Source organism: Ornithorhynchus anatinus, chromosome 1 (assembly GCF_004115215.2).
Source record: "Ornithorhynchus anatinus isolate Pmale09 chromosome 1, mOrnAna1.pri.v4, whole genome shotgun sequence".
Taxonomy (NCBI): Eukaryota; Metazoa; Chordata; class Mammalia; order Monotremata; family Ornithorhynchidae; genus Ornithorhynchus; species Ornithorhynchus anatinus.
The window spans coordinates 117,842,075-117,859,632 of NC_041728.1; the positions used below are offsets into that span (position 1 = coordinate 117,842,075).

General features: G+C 44.1%; 1 protein-coding gene and 1 non-coding gene across 2 annotated transcripts in view; both read left to right on the top strand.

Moving 5' to 3' along the window:
* The first annotated feature begins 260 nt into the window (after positions 1 to 260).
* NMNAT3 (nicotinamide nucleotide adenylyltransferase 3) overlaps positions 261 to 17,558 on the top strand; it is a 98,741-nt gene continuing 81,443 nt past the window's right edge. Inside the window, exons 1-2 of the mRNA XM_039914132.1 lie at positions 261 to 353; positions 1,889 to 2,011. Of these exons, the coding sequence (XP_039770066.1) occupies positions 261 to 353; positions 1,889 to 2,011 (216 nt within the window). The remainder of the gene's footprint in view (positions 354 to 1,888; positions 2,012 to 17,558) is intronic.
* Positions 12,534 to 12,671, top strand: LOC114816991. Its single transcript, XR_003764818.1, has one exon. It is a non-coding gene; the product is annotated as a small nucleolar RNA SNORA7 (small nucleolar RNA).

The window sequence follows — 17,558 nt, forward strand, 5'->3', positions numbered from 1 at the left end:
CCTGATTATCTTGTATCTATCCCAGTATGTAAATACTGTGTTTGACACATAGTAAGTGCCTAACAAATACCACAAGTAGATATCTTTCATAGATTCCCTCCCCTGTTCTTCCATTGCACTCTCCCTTTGAGCTATCACCCCATATCTCTCTTGCCATTCCTGCCCAAACTCCATAAACGGATTGTACATCCTGCCTTGACTTCCTTTCCACCAACTCTCTCCTGGACCCAGTATTCCCCACCTTATATCCCAGTATCCCAATGTTCAGATTGGAATACGAAGGAAGTGAAGAAGGGATACAAAATGTGAACTGGATGTTGAAGGAGAATCTCACCCAAATAGTTTGGAAAACAGTAACTTGATGGATTTTGCACTGACTGGCTGACACAGTTGAAAGATTTGTCTGGATTTTTTTGAGGACTCGGTGTTTTCTCATTTGTTTCATCAAATAAAATCTAGACTGAACTAGCCTACAATTGCCTTCATATTTGGAATTATTTGGCTTGAATAAAGTTTTTTTTTAAAAAAAATTCTGCCATTCATTTGAAAATGACAAATCATTATTAGATTTTTCCAGAAACATTTTCTTTTGAAACTGAAGCCAAATTTAGAAAATTTCTGAAATTTCTGGATTTGTTTTTACAAAGACCTGAGGCTGAATTGGAGGTAATAAAATGGAACCATCAGAGGCATGTGAACATATTAGAAATGTAGAAGCCAGCTTGGTGCAAGAAAACATATGAAGGGAAGCAAATAGGACAAGTGGAGCTTAGCATGACTTACTCCATCTGGGGAAAGGACCGCCACTTCTTGATTTCCAAGAATTATCTACTTGCAGTTGCTTAAGTATGGAAAAATGTTTTGTTGAATGAAGGACTTGCAGTTTGTGAACAGAAAGCTGTGGTTTACAGATACAGCCCAAGACTGCACATGACTGCATAGATAAAAAGGAACTAAACATTTTATCAGTCCCGTCCCCCTTCTGTGGACTGCCCAAAATAAAAGCAGGAAGGAGACGCTTACGCCTAAAGGTCTCCTAGACCGTGCCCGACAGGAACCCCTGGACGGGATCTGCCAGATCACGACACCTCGGCTTGGTAGGGATGTCTAGTTGACTCTACGCTCGAGAGGCTAGAGTAGATGATAGCCAAGGACAGGATCAGGCCCAGCCCCAGTACCCTCCAGCATTCTGTGAGGGTCTCACATATAACATTACTGCTTTCAGCTGAATGGCAGATAGTCATTACTGTACCGATATTAAGCAGAGGCGACTCTTGGCAGTCAGTTTAATAGACAGTGTCTTCTGCGGTAGTCTGTGATAGTTTGAGTTGATCGTTTGGTGGGGGTTTGCTTCCAACTGTTGCTCACTGTTTGCTTAAAAGTATTGCTTGTCAGCAGGATATTGCTGTAATTCCATGGGAATATGTCTCAGCATTGATTGGATTTTGGGGTGGATATTACTTGGGAGTTGCATATAATAGCTTGTTTTTCGTGCATTTTTGAAGTACTTTCCAAGTGTTTAATACAGTGCTCTGCACACAATAAGTGCTCAGTAAAAATGATTGAATGAATTAGTTCTGTCTGTGAGGGAACAAATAAATTGTTTTCCCCAAATATTCATTCAATTGTATTTATTGAGTGCTTACTGTGTGCAGAGCATTGTAATTAGCACTTGGCAGTGTACTAAGCACTTAAATATCACTCCCTAACTGTTGCATGTGTCCTTCATTGGGTGGGTGACTCTCCGAACCTGAATCAGATCTCCTTACTTAGTCTGACAGCATGCTTAACTAGAGACTTTCTACCCTAATTTTCTTAATGCATTATATGTCTCTTTAAATTATTGCTACTTATGAAATAATGGTGTTCTTTTTTTTTTTCTTATTAGAGAATTCATTCTGGTAAACACTACCAGCCAGGTTCTGTCAACTTCTATTACCAAAACAAGTATTCCCAACTTTCTGAAATTTGTTGCGGAATGAAACTTTCCAAGCCTGATCTAAACCCAGAGGTAATCCTTTTTTTTTCAAGCAAGTTTTTCTCAGCGTTAGTGTTTAAAAAAAATATGGGGATAGCCTTCAATAATTCTGATTCTTCTGCTTGGTATAAAATATAAAAATAAGTTTGTGTTCCCTTCATATATTTGATAAATTATGAATGTATTTTTAAGGGTATTCAATAGATTATGTGCAGAGAACTGTACTAAGTGCTTGGGAGAGTGAAATTTAATACAGTTAGTAGCTATGATATCTGCCCACAAGGAGCTTATAGTCTATAGAGAGAAACAGAAATTGAAATAAATTACAGATACGGGAAATGTCAGAATATAACAATATGTAAATAAGTGCTTTGGCTAAGGTTTGGGTGTGTATCAACTGCTAAAAGGGTAGAGATACAAGTTCACAGGTGATACAGAAGGGAGAGGGACGGAGGGGAAATAAGGGCTTAGTCATGGCAGGCTTCTTGGAGGAGATGTGATTTTAGGATGGCTTTGAAAGTAGGGAATCAGGAAGCAGCATGAACTAGTGGGAAAAAAACATGCCCTGCTAGTTAGAGGAGCTGGGTTCTAATTCAGATCTGCCATTACCTGCTGTGTGACCTTAGGCAAGTAACTGAACTACTCTGTGTCTCAGTTGCCTCATCTGTAAAATGGGGATTAAATATTTGTTGTTCCTCCTACTTAGGCTGCGAGCCTTTTATGGGACAGGAACTGTGTCCAACCAAATAATCTTCCCAAATAATAATCTTCCCAAATAATCCAAATAATCTTCTTCTAGAGTGTGAACTCCTCATGGGCAAGGAATGTGTCTACCAACTCTGCTATACTGTACTTTCCCAAGTGCTGAGTGCAGTGTTCTTCTGCACAGACTAAGCACTCAAAAAATACTATTGATAGATTGATTGATAGGGAAAGTAGTGATGTGTTACACATGAAAGGGGGAGGGAGTTCCCTGCCAGAAGGAGGACATGGACAAGGAGTTGCTAATGAGACAGATGACAGCAAGGTAGAGTGAGCAGACTGGTGTTAGAGGACTGAAGGTGTGAGCACTGGTTTAAGTAGGAGATTACCTAAATAGGAAGAGAGCTGATTGAGCACTCTCCCCATCAAGTCTACTAACTCTACTGTACTTCTGATCTGTACATTCCAAGTGCTTAGTACAGTTCTCTGCACATAGTAAGCGTTCAATAAATACTATTGAATGAATTTTCTAAGCCCTTAATACAATGCGCTGCATAGAGTAAGTACTTAATAAATACTACTGGTTGGTTGATTGATATGCCCCGCCATTTGTCTGCTGCGTGACCCTGGGCAAGTCACTTCACTTCTCTGTGCTTCAGTTGCCTCATCTGTAAAATGGGGATTAAGACTGTGAGTCCCATGTGGGACAGGGAATGTGTCTCACCCAATTTGCTTGTTTTCAATCATATTTATTGAGCACTTACTGTGTGTAGAGCACTGTACTAAGCATTTAGAAAGTACAATTCATCCACCCCAGTGCTTAGTAAAGTGCCTGACACACAGTAAGTGCTTAACAAATACCACAATTATTATTATCATTATTACAAAAAGGGGAGAGACAAGGTATATTTCTTGCTGTCCAATAATATAATGATAATACTAATTTTTTTTCCAGTTTCTTAGTTTGTGACAAGCACTGTACTATGTGCTGGGGTAGAGCAAAGCAATCAAGTCAGACTCAGTCCCTTCCCTAAATGAGACTCATGGTCTAAGTAGGAGGGGATACAGATATTTATAAATGAGGAAACTGAGGAACAAGAAAGTGATAAGACTTAGCACAGATCACACGGCGAATGACAGCACCAGGATTAGACCCAGGTCCCCTGACTCCCAGGTCTGTACTCCTTCCCTTAAGTGCATAATGACAAAATATATTCATAAACTTTGTGAGCTAAGAGAGAAAAGAAGAAAAGTTGAAGAAGTAGGGAGAGTGATGTCTCTAGACTGTATGCTCATCTCTAGACTGTAAGCATGTTATGGGCAGTGTACATATCTGCTAATTCTATTGTATTGCACTCTCCCAAGTGCTTAGAACAGTGATCTGCCCTTGGCAATCATTCAATAAATACCACTGATTAATTGATTGATGTGACTAAGGCATTAGATTAGGGAGGTTGCATTTTCTTAGTAGGTCGAAGGAGTGGGCTGTTTTATAAAAGTAGGGAAGGAAATATTCTGGATCAGAAGGATGGAGTAAGTGAAGAAGTGAAACAGCATTGAGAACAGAGAATATGAATACCATGAGCTCCAATAAAGGAAGAAGTAATGAACCAGGTGTGAAGGATAGTCAGCTGGTGGAAAGGCTTGAGTCTGACAGGAGATAAAACTTTATGCATTCAGTGGCTGGAAGGTAATGGAGATAAGAAATAGAGTGTCTTTTCAACACTGATTGCAAAATTTAATAAAAAATTAAAGTATAAATGAGCACGGGCTTAGGAGTCAGAGGTCGTGGCTTCTAATCCCGGCTCCGTCACTTAAAAATTGTGTGACTCTGGGCAAGTCACTTAACTTCTCTGGGCCTCAGGTGCCTCATCTGTAAAATGGGGATTAAATCTATGAGCCCCAAGTGGGACAACCTGATTACCTTGTAACTACCCCAGAGCTTAGAACGATCCTTGGCACATAGTAGGCACTTAACAAATGCCATCATTATTATTATTGTTATTATTTATTTAAAAGTGCCTCAGGAGGAAAAAGATTATTTTTAAGCAACTAGAAAAGATCATAATTGCCCTGCAGTCATATGAAGATGAGGACTGTAGAGATTTGGGGTGAGCCGCTGATGATTTCCTTAGCTAAAATCCTCCAAAGGACTCACCCATGCTTGGCTAACATTTTCAACAGGTTAGGAGTTTTCCCCACACAAATCTGAGTTTGTTGTAATCCTAGGGTCAGTCATTCGATCAATCGGTCATATTTATTGAGAGCTTACTGTGTGCAGAGCACTATCCTAAGTGCTTGGGAGAGTACAATAAAGCAGAATCAGTAGATATATTCCCTGTCCGCAAGAATCTTAGAGTCTAGAAGAAGAGACAGAAATTAATATGAATATACAAATAAATGAATCGCAGACATAAGTGCTGTGGGGATGGGGCGGTGAATGAAAGGAGCAAGTCAGGGTGAAACAGAAGTGAATGGGAGGAAAGGAAGTGAGGGCTTAGTCAGGGAAGGCCTCTTGAAGGAAATGTGCCTTCAATAAGGCTTTGAAGGTGGCAAGAGTGATGGTCTGTCAGATATGGAGAGGGAGGGTGTTCCAGGCCAGATGGAGGATGTGGGCGAGAGGTCGGCAGAGAGATAGACGAGATTGAGGTACAGTGAGCAGGCTAGCACTAGCGGAGCGAAGTGGGTAGTCTGGGTTGTAGTAGGAGAGCACTGAGGTGAGGTAGGAGGGGGCAAGGTGATTGAGCACTTTGAATTCTTCAGCCTTCCACACTCCTTCACAGTACTTCTAGATGTAGCACCCCAATTATTCAGGCAAATCATTGCTACTATCCTGTGATTTCACTTTCCAATTACTCAATAAATGACAGCTACTATCCCGTGATTTCATGTTTTGGCCCTCCTGAGCAAGTATGGGAATCAGCTCGAGTTCTGCTAGGATAATAATAATAATTATGGTATTTGTTAAGCGCTTACTATGTGCCAAGCACTGTCCTAAACACTGGGGTAAATACAAGGTAATCAGGTTGTCCCACATGGGGCTCACCATCTCAATCCCCATTTTACAGATAAGGTATCTGAGGCACAAAGAAGTAAAGTTGCTTGCCCAAGATCACATAGCAGACCAGTGGCGGAGGTGGGATTAGAACCCACAACCTCTGACTCCCAAGCCCGTGTTCTTGCCACTAGGCAATGCTGCTCCTCTGTGACTGCAAACTGCTTTCTGCTATCTGTGACTGCTCTACAGTTGAGCGGAAAAGTTCTCTAAGAGGGGTTTTCTGAATTCCAGTCCTTCATTGACATCATCAACGTCATCATCGTCATCCATAGAATTTAATGAGCACTTACTGTGGGCACTTGAGCACTCAGGAGAATTTCAGTGTCGGTTCCACCTTCACAATATCTCTAAAATCTGCCCTTTCCTCTTCATCCAAACTACTACCATGTTAATAAATTCACATATTCCTATCCCACCTTGATAACCGTATCAGCCTCCTGTCTCTTCCTACTTCAGTCCACACTTCACTCTGCTGCCTGGATCATTTTTCTACAAAAATATTCAGGACTTGTTTCCTGAGGCAGCACGGTGTAGTGAATAGACCACGGCCCTGAGAGTCAGAAGGTCATGGGTTCTAATTCTGACTCCACCACTTGTCTGCTGTGTGACCTTGGGGAAGTCACTTTACTTCTCTGGGCCTCAGTTACATCATCTATAAAATGGGGATCGAGACTGTGAGCCCCATGTAGGACAGGCACTGTGTCCGACCCAATCTGCTTGTATCCACCCCCGTGTTTAGAACAGTCCCTGGCACATAATTAAGTACTTAACAAATACAGTTATTATTATTATTATTATTTCCCAACTCCTCAAGAAACTCCAGTGGTTTCCCATCAACTCCTCACTGTTGGCTTCAGAGCACTCAATCACCTTGCCCCCTCCTACTTTACCTTACTATTTTCCTGCTTCAACCCAGCCCACACACTTTGCTCCTCTAATGCCAGCCTTTTCATTGTACCTCAGTATCATCAATCTCACTGCCAACTCCTCACCCTCATCCTGTCTGCTCTGGAATGCCCACTCTCCTCAAATCCGACAGACAATTACTATCCCCACTTCAAAGGCTTATTGAAGGCTTACCTCCTCCAGGAGGCCTTTCCTGACTAAACCCTCCTTTCCTTTTCTCCCACTCCCTTCGGCGTCACCTGACTTGCTTCCTTTAATAATCTCCCTCTCCCAGCCCCACAGCACTTATATCTGTAATTTATTTATCTCTGTTAATGTCTGTCTCCCCCTCTAGACCGTAAGCCCTTTGTGGGCTGGGTATGTGTCTATTTATTGTTATGCTATACTCTCCCAAGTGGTTAGTACAGTGCTCTACACACAGTAAGCCCTCAATAAATGATTGAATGAATGAATGAGAATATAACAGAGATAGTAGACATACATGATCCCTGCTATCAAGGATCTTACAATCTAGTAGAGAAAAGAGGAAGTAAAATAAATTACAGGTAGGAAAAGCAACGAGTTTAAAGATATGTATACAGGTACAGATCTTTACATGTACATGTACATAAATACTTAGTACAGTGCCTTAGCATATGGCTTAGTGGAAAGAGCACAGGCTTGGGAGTCAGAGGACATGGGTTCTAATTCCTCTCTGCCACTTGTCAGCTGGGTGACTTTGGGCAAGTCACTTAACTTCTCTGTGCTTCAGTTACCTCTGCTGTAAAATGGGAACCAGGACTATGAGCCCCACATGGGACAACCTGATTACCTAGTATCTTCCCCAGTGCTTGAATTCTAGACTGTGAGCCCGTTGTTGCGTAGGGATTGTCTTTTTTTGTTGCTGAATTGTACTTTCCAAGCACTTAGTACAGTGCTCTGCACACAGTAAGCGCTTAAAAAATACAATTGAATGAATGAATGAATGAATGCCTGGCAGAACAGTTCTTGGTACATAGTAAGCATTTAACAAATACCATCATTATTACTATTATTATTAGTATAGTACCTGGCATGTAGTAAGCACTTAACAAATACAATAAAAAATAAGTGATATTAATGATAATTGTGGTGCTATATGCTTTCTATGTGTGAAGTACTGAACTGGCCCTGGTTAGGTACAATGAGAGAATATCAGATATAAACCCTGTCCCACCCAGGGCTCAGTCTCAGCGCTATGAGAATGCAAGGAGTGTGAGCTCTCAATCGCCAAGGTGACAAAGGAGTCCTGAAGAGGCAGTAATGGGGAAATAAGATGGGAAGGAGACAGATTAGTCTGGGAGGGCCTCTTCGAGGGGACATGATTTTATAAGGGTTTTAAAAATGAGGAGAGCAGTGGACTGCCCGATATGATATGAGAAGCAGGATGGTCTAGGGATAGAGCCCGGGCCTGGGAGTCAGAAGGACCTAGGTTCTAATCCCGACTCTGTCACTTGTCTGTAGTATGATCTTGGGCAAGCCATTTAACTTTTCTGTGCCTCAATTCTTTCATCTGTAAAATGGGGATTAAGACTGAGCCCTTTGTGGGAAAGAGACTGTGTAAAACCTGATTAGCTTGTATCTACTCCAGCTTGCACACAGACAGTATTTAACGAATACCATTTACTAATACTATGGTAGACAGTATAGTGTGTATGGCAAATATATATGAAAAGGAAAGGTCTCCAGGCAGGAGGGAGGCTGTAAGTAAGAGAGAGATATGAGAAATGGCTTGAGAGGAGCAAAATGTGTAAACTGAGATACAGTGGGAGAGGAGTGAGGATAAATTGGGGGAGAGAGCTTATTGAGTGTTTGGAAGTCAATTGTCAGGAATTTCTACTTGATGAGGAGAGGGAATAATAATGTTGGTATTTGTTAAGCGCTTACTATGTGCAGAGCACTGTTCTAAGCGCTGGGGTAGATACAGGGTAATCAGATTGTGCCACGTGAGGCTCACAGTTAATCCCCATTTTACAGATGAGGTAACTGAGGCATAGAGAAGTTAAATGACTTGCCCACAGTCACACAGCTGACAAGTGGCAGAGCCGGGAGTCGAACCCATGACCCCTGACTCCGAAGCCCAGGCTCTTTCCACTGAGCCACGCTGCTTCCCCAAGGGTAAACTTTGGAAGTTGGTGAGGAGTGGAGAGATGTCCCCAAACCATTTCCCCATCCTACTGGCCCTACCTTCTATGTCATCTATGCACTCTGTCTGTACCCATTAAGTACTTTGATATTCACCCCACCCCAGTCCCACATCTCTTAAATATTCTGCTACTTGCCCTAGCTGGAATTTATTTAATGTCTGATTCCCCCACTAGATTGCAATGGAAAGAGCATAGGCCTGGGAATCAGAGGAACTGGCTTCTAATCCTGACTCCACCAGGAGCTGTGTGGCCTTGGGCAAGTCACCTAACTTTTCTGGCTCTCAGTTTCCTCATCTCTATAATGGAGAGTCAATGTCTCCTTCCAGCTTAGTCTGTAAGCCCCTTGGGGGATAGGGACTGTATCTGATCTGGTTATTTGTATCTATCCTAGTGCTTAGTACTGTGCTAGGCACATAGTGCGTAACAAATACCACAATTATTATAAGGAATAATACACAATTATACACAATAATAGTGATAATAACTTGAAAACAGGGATCATATCTTCCACCTATGTTGAATTACACTCTCCCAAGTTCTTGGTATGGTGCTCTACACACCATATTTAATTAATACCATTGATTGAATGATTCACTCATTCAATCATATTTATTGAGTGCTCACTGTGTGCAAAGCACTGTACTAAGCACTTGTACAACAAACAGACACATTCTCTGCCCAAAAGAAGCTCATCTGGGCAGTAGAGTGAAATATGGACTGAAGAGAGGAAAAGCAGGAGGCAGAGAGGTTAAAACTCTTGTTTTGAACTGCTAGTAACTATTATCCTTTTTAACTAATCCCATGGGATTCCTGAGTAGTTTAAGCGTTCAAATCGTCTGTTAGAGTTCACATATTTTAGGAATATTAGCATATCAATAGGCAGAATATTAGCCTTAAAAGGTTTGACCTGATCACCACAGAGGCTTTGAAGGAGATTTGGACTGAATATGACAGAGCTTGTAAGTAATACTCCAAAGAGCAAGTGTCATAATGTGATTTTTTTAAAGGGAGCAAGCTAGGGGAGAATACAGTTAATCGGGGACTTTATTTAAATGTTCTTTAAGCATTCCTTGTGTGCTGGAATATTGCCATTGAGCTGAAAGCTCCAGGCTTCTGGAAATCTTCCTTCCAGCTGTAACTTAAGGAGCAGGTAGCATTTCAAAGCTCTGCAGGTATTTCAAAGCTAAAATAGGGACAGTTTAGAAAATCCCCAAAACATAGGAATGATTTGGGTTACTACATATATGAGAGAAATCTATCTAAGATGACAATTTCCTTTAAGACTCCTCCTTCCATTTTAATACTAGGGTCAAGATCTACAGTTACCAGTGGCTCAGAAAATTTAGTAGGCCAGTTGTATTTATTGAGAGCTTACTGTTTGGCAAGAATTGTACTAAGTATTTTGGGGAGTACAATATAACAATATAACACACATTTTCTTCCCAAAAGGAGCTTTCAGTTGATTGCCCAGCAAGAGCAAATTAGCAAGTGGGCTTTGCTGAAGAAAGCCCCCACAGCAGCGTGGCTCAGTGGAAAGAGCGCTGGCTTGGGAGTCAGAGGTCATGGGTTCAAATCCTGGCTCTGCCACTTGTTAGCTGAGTGACTGTGGTCAAGTCACTTAACTTCTCTGGGCCTCAGTTACCTCATCTGTAAAATGGGGATTAAGCCTGTGAGTCTCACGTGGGACAACCTGATTACCCTGTATCTACCTCAGCGCTTAGAACAGTGCTCAACACATAGTAAGCGATTAACAAATACCAACATTATTATTATATTGTCCTCCCTCAGACTAATGGAATGCTATCCAACCAAGGGAGGGGGTCCTGAACCGAGTTACTGGTTCAACTCCTGCCATATCTTAGTTCCTCTGACTTCCCTCCAGACTTTTGTTTCCAGATCTCTGAATCCTTGTGTCTCACCACTTTTCAATTCCTGAATTCTGCCCCTAGGATTCTGCTCTGAATCTCTAGTATTTTTGGTAACCCAGATTTTAAATAGTGTTTTCCATCTTTGGGCTTTGGGCTTACCCTTGTCCTTGGAATTACAAGTTATACCAGAGCTTAAGCAGTGTGGTTTAGCAGATAGAGCACAGGCCTGAGAGTCAGAAGGACCTGGGTTCTAATCCTAGCTCTGCCACATGTCTGCTGTGTGACCTTGGGCAAGTCACGTAACTTCTTTGGACCTCAATTACCTCATCTGTAAGACGGGGATTAAGAGTGTGAGCCCCCATGTGGGACAGGGACTGTGTCCAACTTGATTAACTTGTACCTACCCCAGTACTTAGAACAGTACTTAGCATATAGTAAGCACTTAACAAGTACCATTATAATTATTATTATTATTATTGTCTTGGTTGGTTCTAAACCAATCAACAAATCCATGATATGCATTGAGCACTTACTGTGTGCAAAACACTGTACTAACCACTTGAGAAAGTACAGTACAACAGAATTAAACAAAGTGCTCAACTGCTTATCTTTGGTCTGTAAGAAATGTACTCCAGTGAACTATCAGTGATGTCTCCCTCCATGCCCTATTTTGAAGAATTCAAGCAGGTCAGGGTGCTGTCAAATTCAAGTCAGTCAATCAGCCAATATAATTTATTGAGTGCTTACTGTGTGCAGAGCACTGTACTAAGTGCTTGAGAAACAGCATGACCTAATGAAAAGATAATGAACCTGGGAGTCAGAAGGACCTGGTTTCTACCCCACTCCGCCACTTTCATTCATTCAATAGTATTTATTGAGCGCTTACTAGTGCAGGGCACTGTACAAAGCACTTGGAATGCACAAGTCGGCAACAGATAGAGACAGTCCCTGCCCTTTGATGGGCTTACAGTCTAATCGGGGGAGACAGGCAGACAAGAACAATGGCAATAAATAGAGTCAAGGGGAAGAACATCTCATAAAAACAAGGGCAAATAAATAGAATCAGGGTGATGTACATCTCTTTAAACAAAATAAACAGGGTGATGAAGATATATATTGTTGAGCAGACGAGTACAGGTGAAGAGGGGGGTAGAGGGAGCAGAGGGAAAAAGGGGGGAGCTCAGTTTGGGAAGGCCTCTTGGAGGAGGTGAGCTTTAAGTAGGGATTTGAAGAGGGGAAGAGAATTAGATTGATGGAGGTGAGGAGGGAGGGCATTCCAGGACGGCGGGAGGACATGGCCCAGGGGTCGACGGCAGGATAGGTGAGAACGGGGAACGGTGAGGAGGTGGGCGACAGAGGAGCAGAGCGTGTGGGGTGGGCAGTAGAAAGAGAGGAGGGAGGAGAGATATGAAGGGGCAAGGTGATGGAGAGCCTCGAAGCCTAGAGTGAGGAGTTTTTGTTTTGAGCGGAGGTTGATAGACAACCATTGGAGGTGTTTAAGAAGGGGAGTGACATGCCCAGAACGTTTTTGCAGGAAGATGAGCCGGGCAGCAGAGTGAAGAATAGACTGGAGCGGGGCGAGAGAGGAGGAAGGGAGATCAGAGAGAAGGCTGACACAGTAGTCTAGCCAGTTTATAACGAGAGCCTGTAGCAGTAAGGTAGCCGTTTGGGTGGAGAGGAAAGGGCAGGTCTTGGCAATATTGTAAAGGTGTCTGCTGTGTGACCTTGGGCAATCACTTAACTTCTTTGTGCCTCAGTTCCCTCAACTGTAAAATAGGGATTAAGACTGTGAGCCCTATGCAAGAAGGAGACTGTGTCCAACCTAATTAACCTTCATCTAGCCCAGTGCTTAGTACTCCCTCTCAGAATCATACCTGGAGAGTTTCTGGTACTCTACCAGTTTGGGCTACAGGAGGGAGAGTCAAGCAGAGGCCTGTCCATTCCATTCCTAGTTTGGACAGTGGCTAATGAATGGAAGGCAATCTGCTACAAGGCAAAAATCACCTGCTCTAGGCAGCAGCAGCGTGGGAGAGAGTCAAGGGTGGAGACTCAGGTTTACTGTGGGGAAGAAGGCAATGGTAAACCAATTCCGTATTTTTACCAAGAAAGGTCTATGGATACACTACCAAAATGATTGTAGGTGGAGGTAAGGCATTCTGGGAGAGATGTGCCCATGGTGTTGCTGTCAGTCGGAGACGACTCGATAGCATAAGACACAATAAGACTAGAGTGCTTAACACAGGCCTTGCACATAATAAGTGTTTAACAAATACCATTATTATTACAGTACTACAGTGTATTCGTGGATTGGTATCCATGACCTCTGACTCCTAAGCCCATGCTCTTTCCACTAAGCCAATATGATCACTCCCCCCACCTTCTAAGCCTCATTGAAGGCACATCTCCTCCAAGAGGTCTTCCGCAACTAAGCCCTAATTTCCTCTTTTCCCACTCCTTTCTGAGTGGCCATTACACTTGGATTTGAACTTTTGGTTTTCCCTTCCCTCCCCTCCCAGCACTTAGGTACATAGCTGTAATTGATTAAGTTATATTAATGTTTGTCTCCTTCTCTCACTTGTAACTTGTATCTACCAATTCTGTTATATTGTACTCTCCCAAGTGCTTAGTACAGTGCTCTTCAAACAATAAGTGATTAATTGATTGATTGATTAGTTGATCTGTCTCCACTGCTAGATAGTAAACTGCTTTTGGTTGGAATCAAGTGGACTAACTAATCAATCGTAATCTCCCACATGCTTAATAAAGTGTTCTGCACACAGTTTACATTCGATAAATCACAATATAGATTGATAAAATTTCTTTAATGAAGTGCTTATTAGACCACCTTCCTTCTCCTTTGTCTCCTAGAACTATGAAATGACTTGAACTTCCAAAGAGGTTGGTTTAACTTTAGAACTGCATAGACATACCTGCTGAATTAGGACCAGCCCATGTGCTACGATTCCAGTTTCACTGTGTCAAAAACCACACGTTTAATTATTGAACTTGGAAATTGAAATTACAAGGATGGCAGAGACCTTGAGAAGTCATCTTATTTATCTCCCAATTAGAAACACCCTCAGGCAGAGAAAAACCTAGCCAAAGAAGGAATATTTTGCAGGCCAAATTTATTCATTTGAATACAAACATCTCTCTATGGTGTCCCCTTCCAAGTAATCACACATGTACAGTGCTGGTGAATTAGGGGCCAGCTTTCCTTTTGTACTTCCTTACTTGGAAATGTTTTGAAAGGTTAAAGTGAATGGGATCCTGCCTGAGAAAACTCCTGCTGGGTGAAAGATTAGTACCTCCACTGACAGGCTTCCTGCTAGTCCCTTCCCCTTTAGAAGTGGCGAACAATTAGCACTGCCAGAAAAGGATGCTGAGGCAATGAAGCTTTCAGTAAGATCAGTCAGTTAACCAGAAGAGGAGCTAGTTAGCCAGGAAACCCATCAGGGTCAGCTAGCCAGTCAAACAGAATACCCAATTAGCAGTGGATGTAGCTTTTGAACGTATAAAAAAGGTGCTTTAATTTAAGATTATTATTGTTCCCAAGCAATTGATCTTCCTCCTCTCTCGCCCCGCTCCAGTCTATTCTTCACTCCGCTGCCCGGCTCATCTTCCTGAAGAAATGATCTGGGCATGTCACTCCCCTTCTTAAACAACTCCAGTGGTTGCCTATCAACCTCCGCTCCAAACAAAAACTCCTCACTCTAGGCTTCGAGGCTCTCCATCACCTTGCCCCTTCCTACCTCTCCTCCCTTCTCTCTTTCTACCGCCCACCCCGCACGCTCCGCTCCTCTGCCGCCCACCTCCTCACCGTCCCTCGGTCTCGCCTATCCCGCCGTCGACCCCCGGGCCACGTCCTCCTGCGGTCCTGGAACGCCCTCCCTCCTCACCTCCGCCAAACTGATTCTCTTTCCCTCTTCAAAACCCTACTTAAAACTCACCTCCTCCAAGAGGCCTTCCCAGACTGAGCTCCTCTTCTCCCTCTACTCCCTCTACCACCCCCCCTTCACCTCTCCGCAGCTAAACCCTCTTTTCCCCCTTTCCCTCTGCTCCTCCCCCTCTCCCTTCCCATCCCCTCAGCACTGTACTCGTCCGCTCAACTGTATATATTTCCATTACCCTATTTATTTTATTAATGAATTGTACATTGCCTTGATTCTATTCAGTTGCCATTGTTTTTACGAGATGTTCTTCCCCTTGACTCTATTTATTGCCATTGTTCTTGTCTGTCCGTCTCCCCCGATTAGACTGTAAGCCCGTCAAACGGCAGGGACTGTCTCTATCTGTTGCCGACTTGTTCATTCCAAGCGCTTAGTACAGTGCTCTGCACATAGTAAGCGCTCAATAAATACTATTGAATTGAATGAATGAATGGTATTTACCATCATCATCATCTTCAATAGTCTTCTAGACTAGTTTAGACTTCTGACTAGTCTTCTAGACTGTGAGCCTGTTGTTGGGTAGGGATTGTCTCTATATGTTGCTGAATTATCCTTTCCAGTATTTAGTACAGTGCTCTGTACACAGTAAGCGCTCAATAAATATGATTGATTGAATGAATGAATAATATTTATCATGTGCAGTGTGCTTTACTAAGCACTTGGGAGAATACAGTACAGCAGTTTCGGGAGGCATATTCCTAGCCCACAATGAGTTTAGAGTCTAGATGATGTCCCTAACAAAAGTATGGTACAATGAGAGACCCAGAAACCCTATTTCTGACTTTCATCTCCTCCTTAAATCAGTCTTTCCATCTCTTACCCCCATGCACATGACCATTTCTTGTACTTCACTGCCAAAAGTAAAGCTATCAGGTATAAAATCCCCCAAATCTCCTCCTAACTTCTCCAGTCAATTACCCCCTCCAACCCTCTCGATGATCAGGTCTCCACTCTCAACTCCACCTTCTCTACTCATCTCGACTCTCTCGCCCCCCTTTCCCTCCTCCGCTCTCGCTCCACTAACCCACAGCCCTGGATCACCTCCTCTGTCCGCCTCCTACGCTCCTATGCTTGAGCTGCTGAGCGCTGCTGGCGAAAGTCCAAGCACCAAGCCGACCTCACACACTTCAAATTTATCCTTTCCTGCCTTAACTCTGCCCTCTCCTCCACCAGGCAAAACTTCTTCTCCTCCCTCATTGACACCCATGCCCGTCACCCCCGCAGATTGTTCTGGACCTTTAACTCTCTCCTTAGGCCCCCTGCTCCTCCCCCTCCCCCATCTCTCACCCCCAATGATCTGGCCGCCTATTTCCTCACGAAAATCAACACGATCAGGTCTGAGCTCCGCAAAGTCACCCCTCCGCCTCGCCCCTCCCCCCACCAACCCTCTCCCCTACTTTCCCATCCTTCCCTGCAGTATCCTCAGAGGAGATTTCCTCCCTCCTCGCAAGTGCCACCCCCTCCACCTGCACCTTGGACCCCATTCCCTCTCACTTATTAAAACCATCGCCCCTGCCCTCCTCCCTTCCTTAACTTCTATTTTTAACCACTCAATCTCCAATGGCTCCTTCCCCGCTGCCTTCAAACATGCCCACGTCTCCCCCATCCTAAAAAAACCCGCTCTTGACCCCACTTCCCCCTCCAGTTATCGCCCTATCTCCCTACTACCCTTCCTTTCCAAAATCCTAGAACGAGTCATCTACAATCGATGCTTAGAATTCCTTAACTCCCATTCTCTCCTAGACCCCCTCCAATCTGGCTTCCGTCCCCTCCACTCTACCGAGACTGCTCTCTCTAAGGTCACCCGTGACCTCCTTCTTGCCAAATCCAATGGCTCCTACTCCATTCTAATCCTCCTTGACCTCTCTGCTGCCTTTAACACTGTCAACCATCCCCTCCTCCTCCATACCTTATCTCACCTTGGCTTCACGGACTCTGTCCTCTCCTGGTTCTCCTCTTATCTCTCTGGCCGGTCATTCTCGGTCTCCTTCGCTGGAGCCTCCTCCCCCTCCCATCCTTTAACTGTTGGAGTTCCTCAAGGGTCATTTCTTGGCCCTCTTCTGTTCTCCATTTACATTCACTCCCTCGGTGAACTCATTCGCTCTCACGGCTTTGACTACCATCTCTACGCAGATGACACGCAGATCTACATCTCCGCCCCTGTCCTCTCCCCCTCCCTTCAGGCTCGTATCTCCTCCTGCCTCCAGGACGTCTCCACCTGGATGTCGGCCCGCCACCTAAAACTCAACATGAGCGAGACTGAGCTCCTCATCTTCCCTCCCAAACCCGGTCCTCTCCCAGACTTCTCTATCACCGTGGATGGCACGACCATCCTTCCCATCTCTCGGGCCCGCAATCTCGGTGTCGTCCTTGACTCGTCTCTCTCGTTCACCCCACACATCCTATCCGTTACCAAGACCTGCCGGTTTCACCTCTACAATATCGCCAAGATCCGCCCTTTCCTCTCCACCCAAACGGCTACCTTACTGCTACGGGCTCTCGTTATATCCCAGCTAGACTACTGTGTCAGCCTTCTCTCTGACCTCCCTTCCTCCTCTCTCGCCCCGCTCCAGTCTATTCTTCACTCCGCTGCCCGGCTCATCTTCCTGCAGAAACGATCTGGGCATGTCACTCCCCTTCTTAAACAACTCCAGTGGTTGCCTATCAACCTCCGCTCCAAACAAAAACTCCTCACTCTAGGTTTCAAGGCTCTCCATCACCTTGCCCCTTCCTACCTCTCCTCCCTTCTCTCTTTCTACCACCCACCCCGCACGCTCTGCTCCTCTGCCGCCCACCTCCTCACCGTCCCTCGGTCTCGCCTATCCCGCCGTCGACCCCTGGGCCACTTCCTCCCGCGGTCCTGGAATGCCCTCCCTCCTCACCTCCGCCAAACTGATTCTCTTCCCCTCTTCAAAACCCCACTTAAAACTC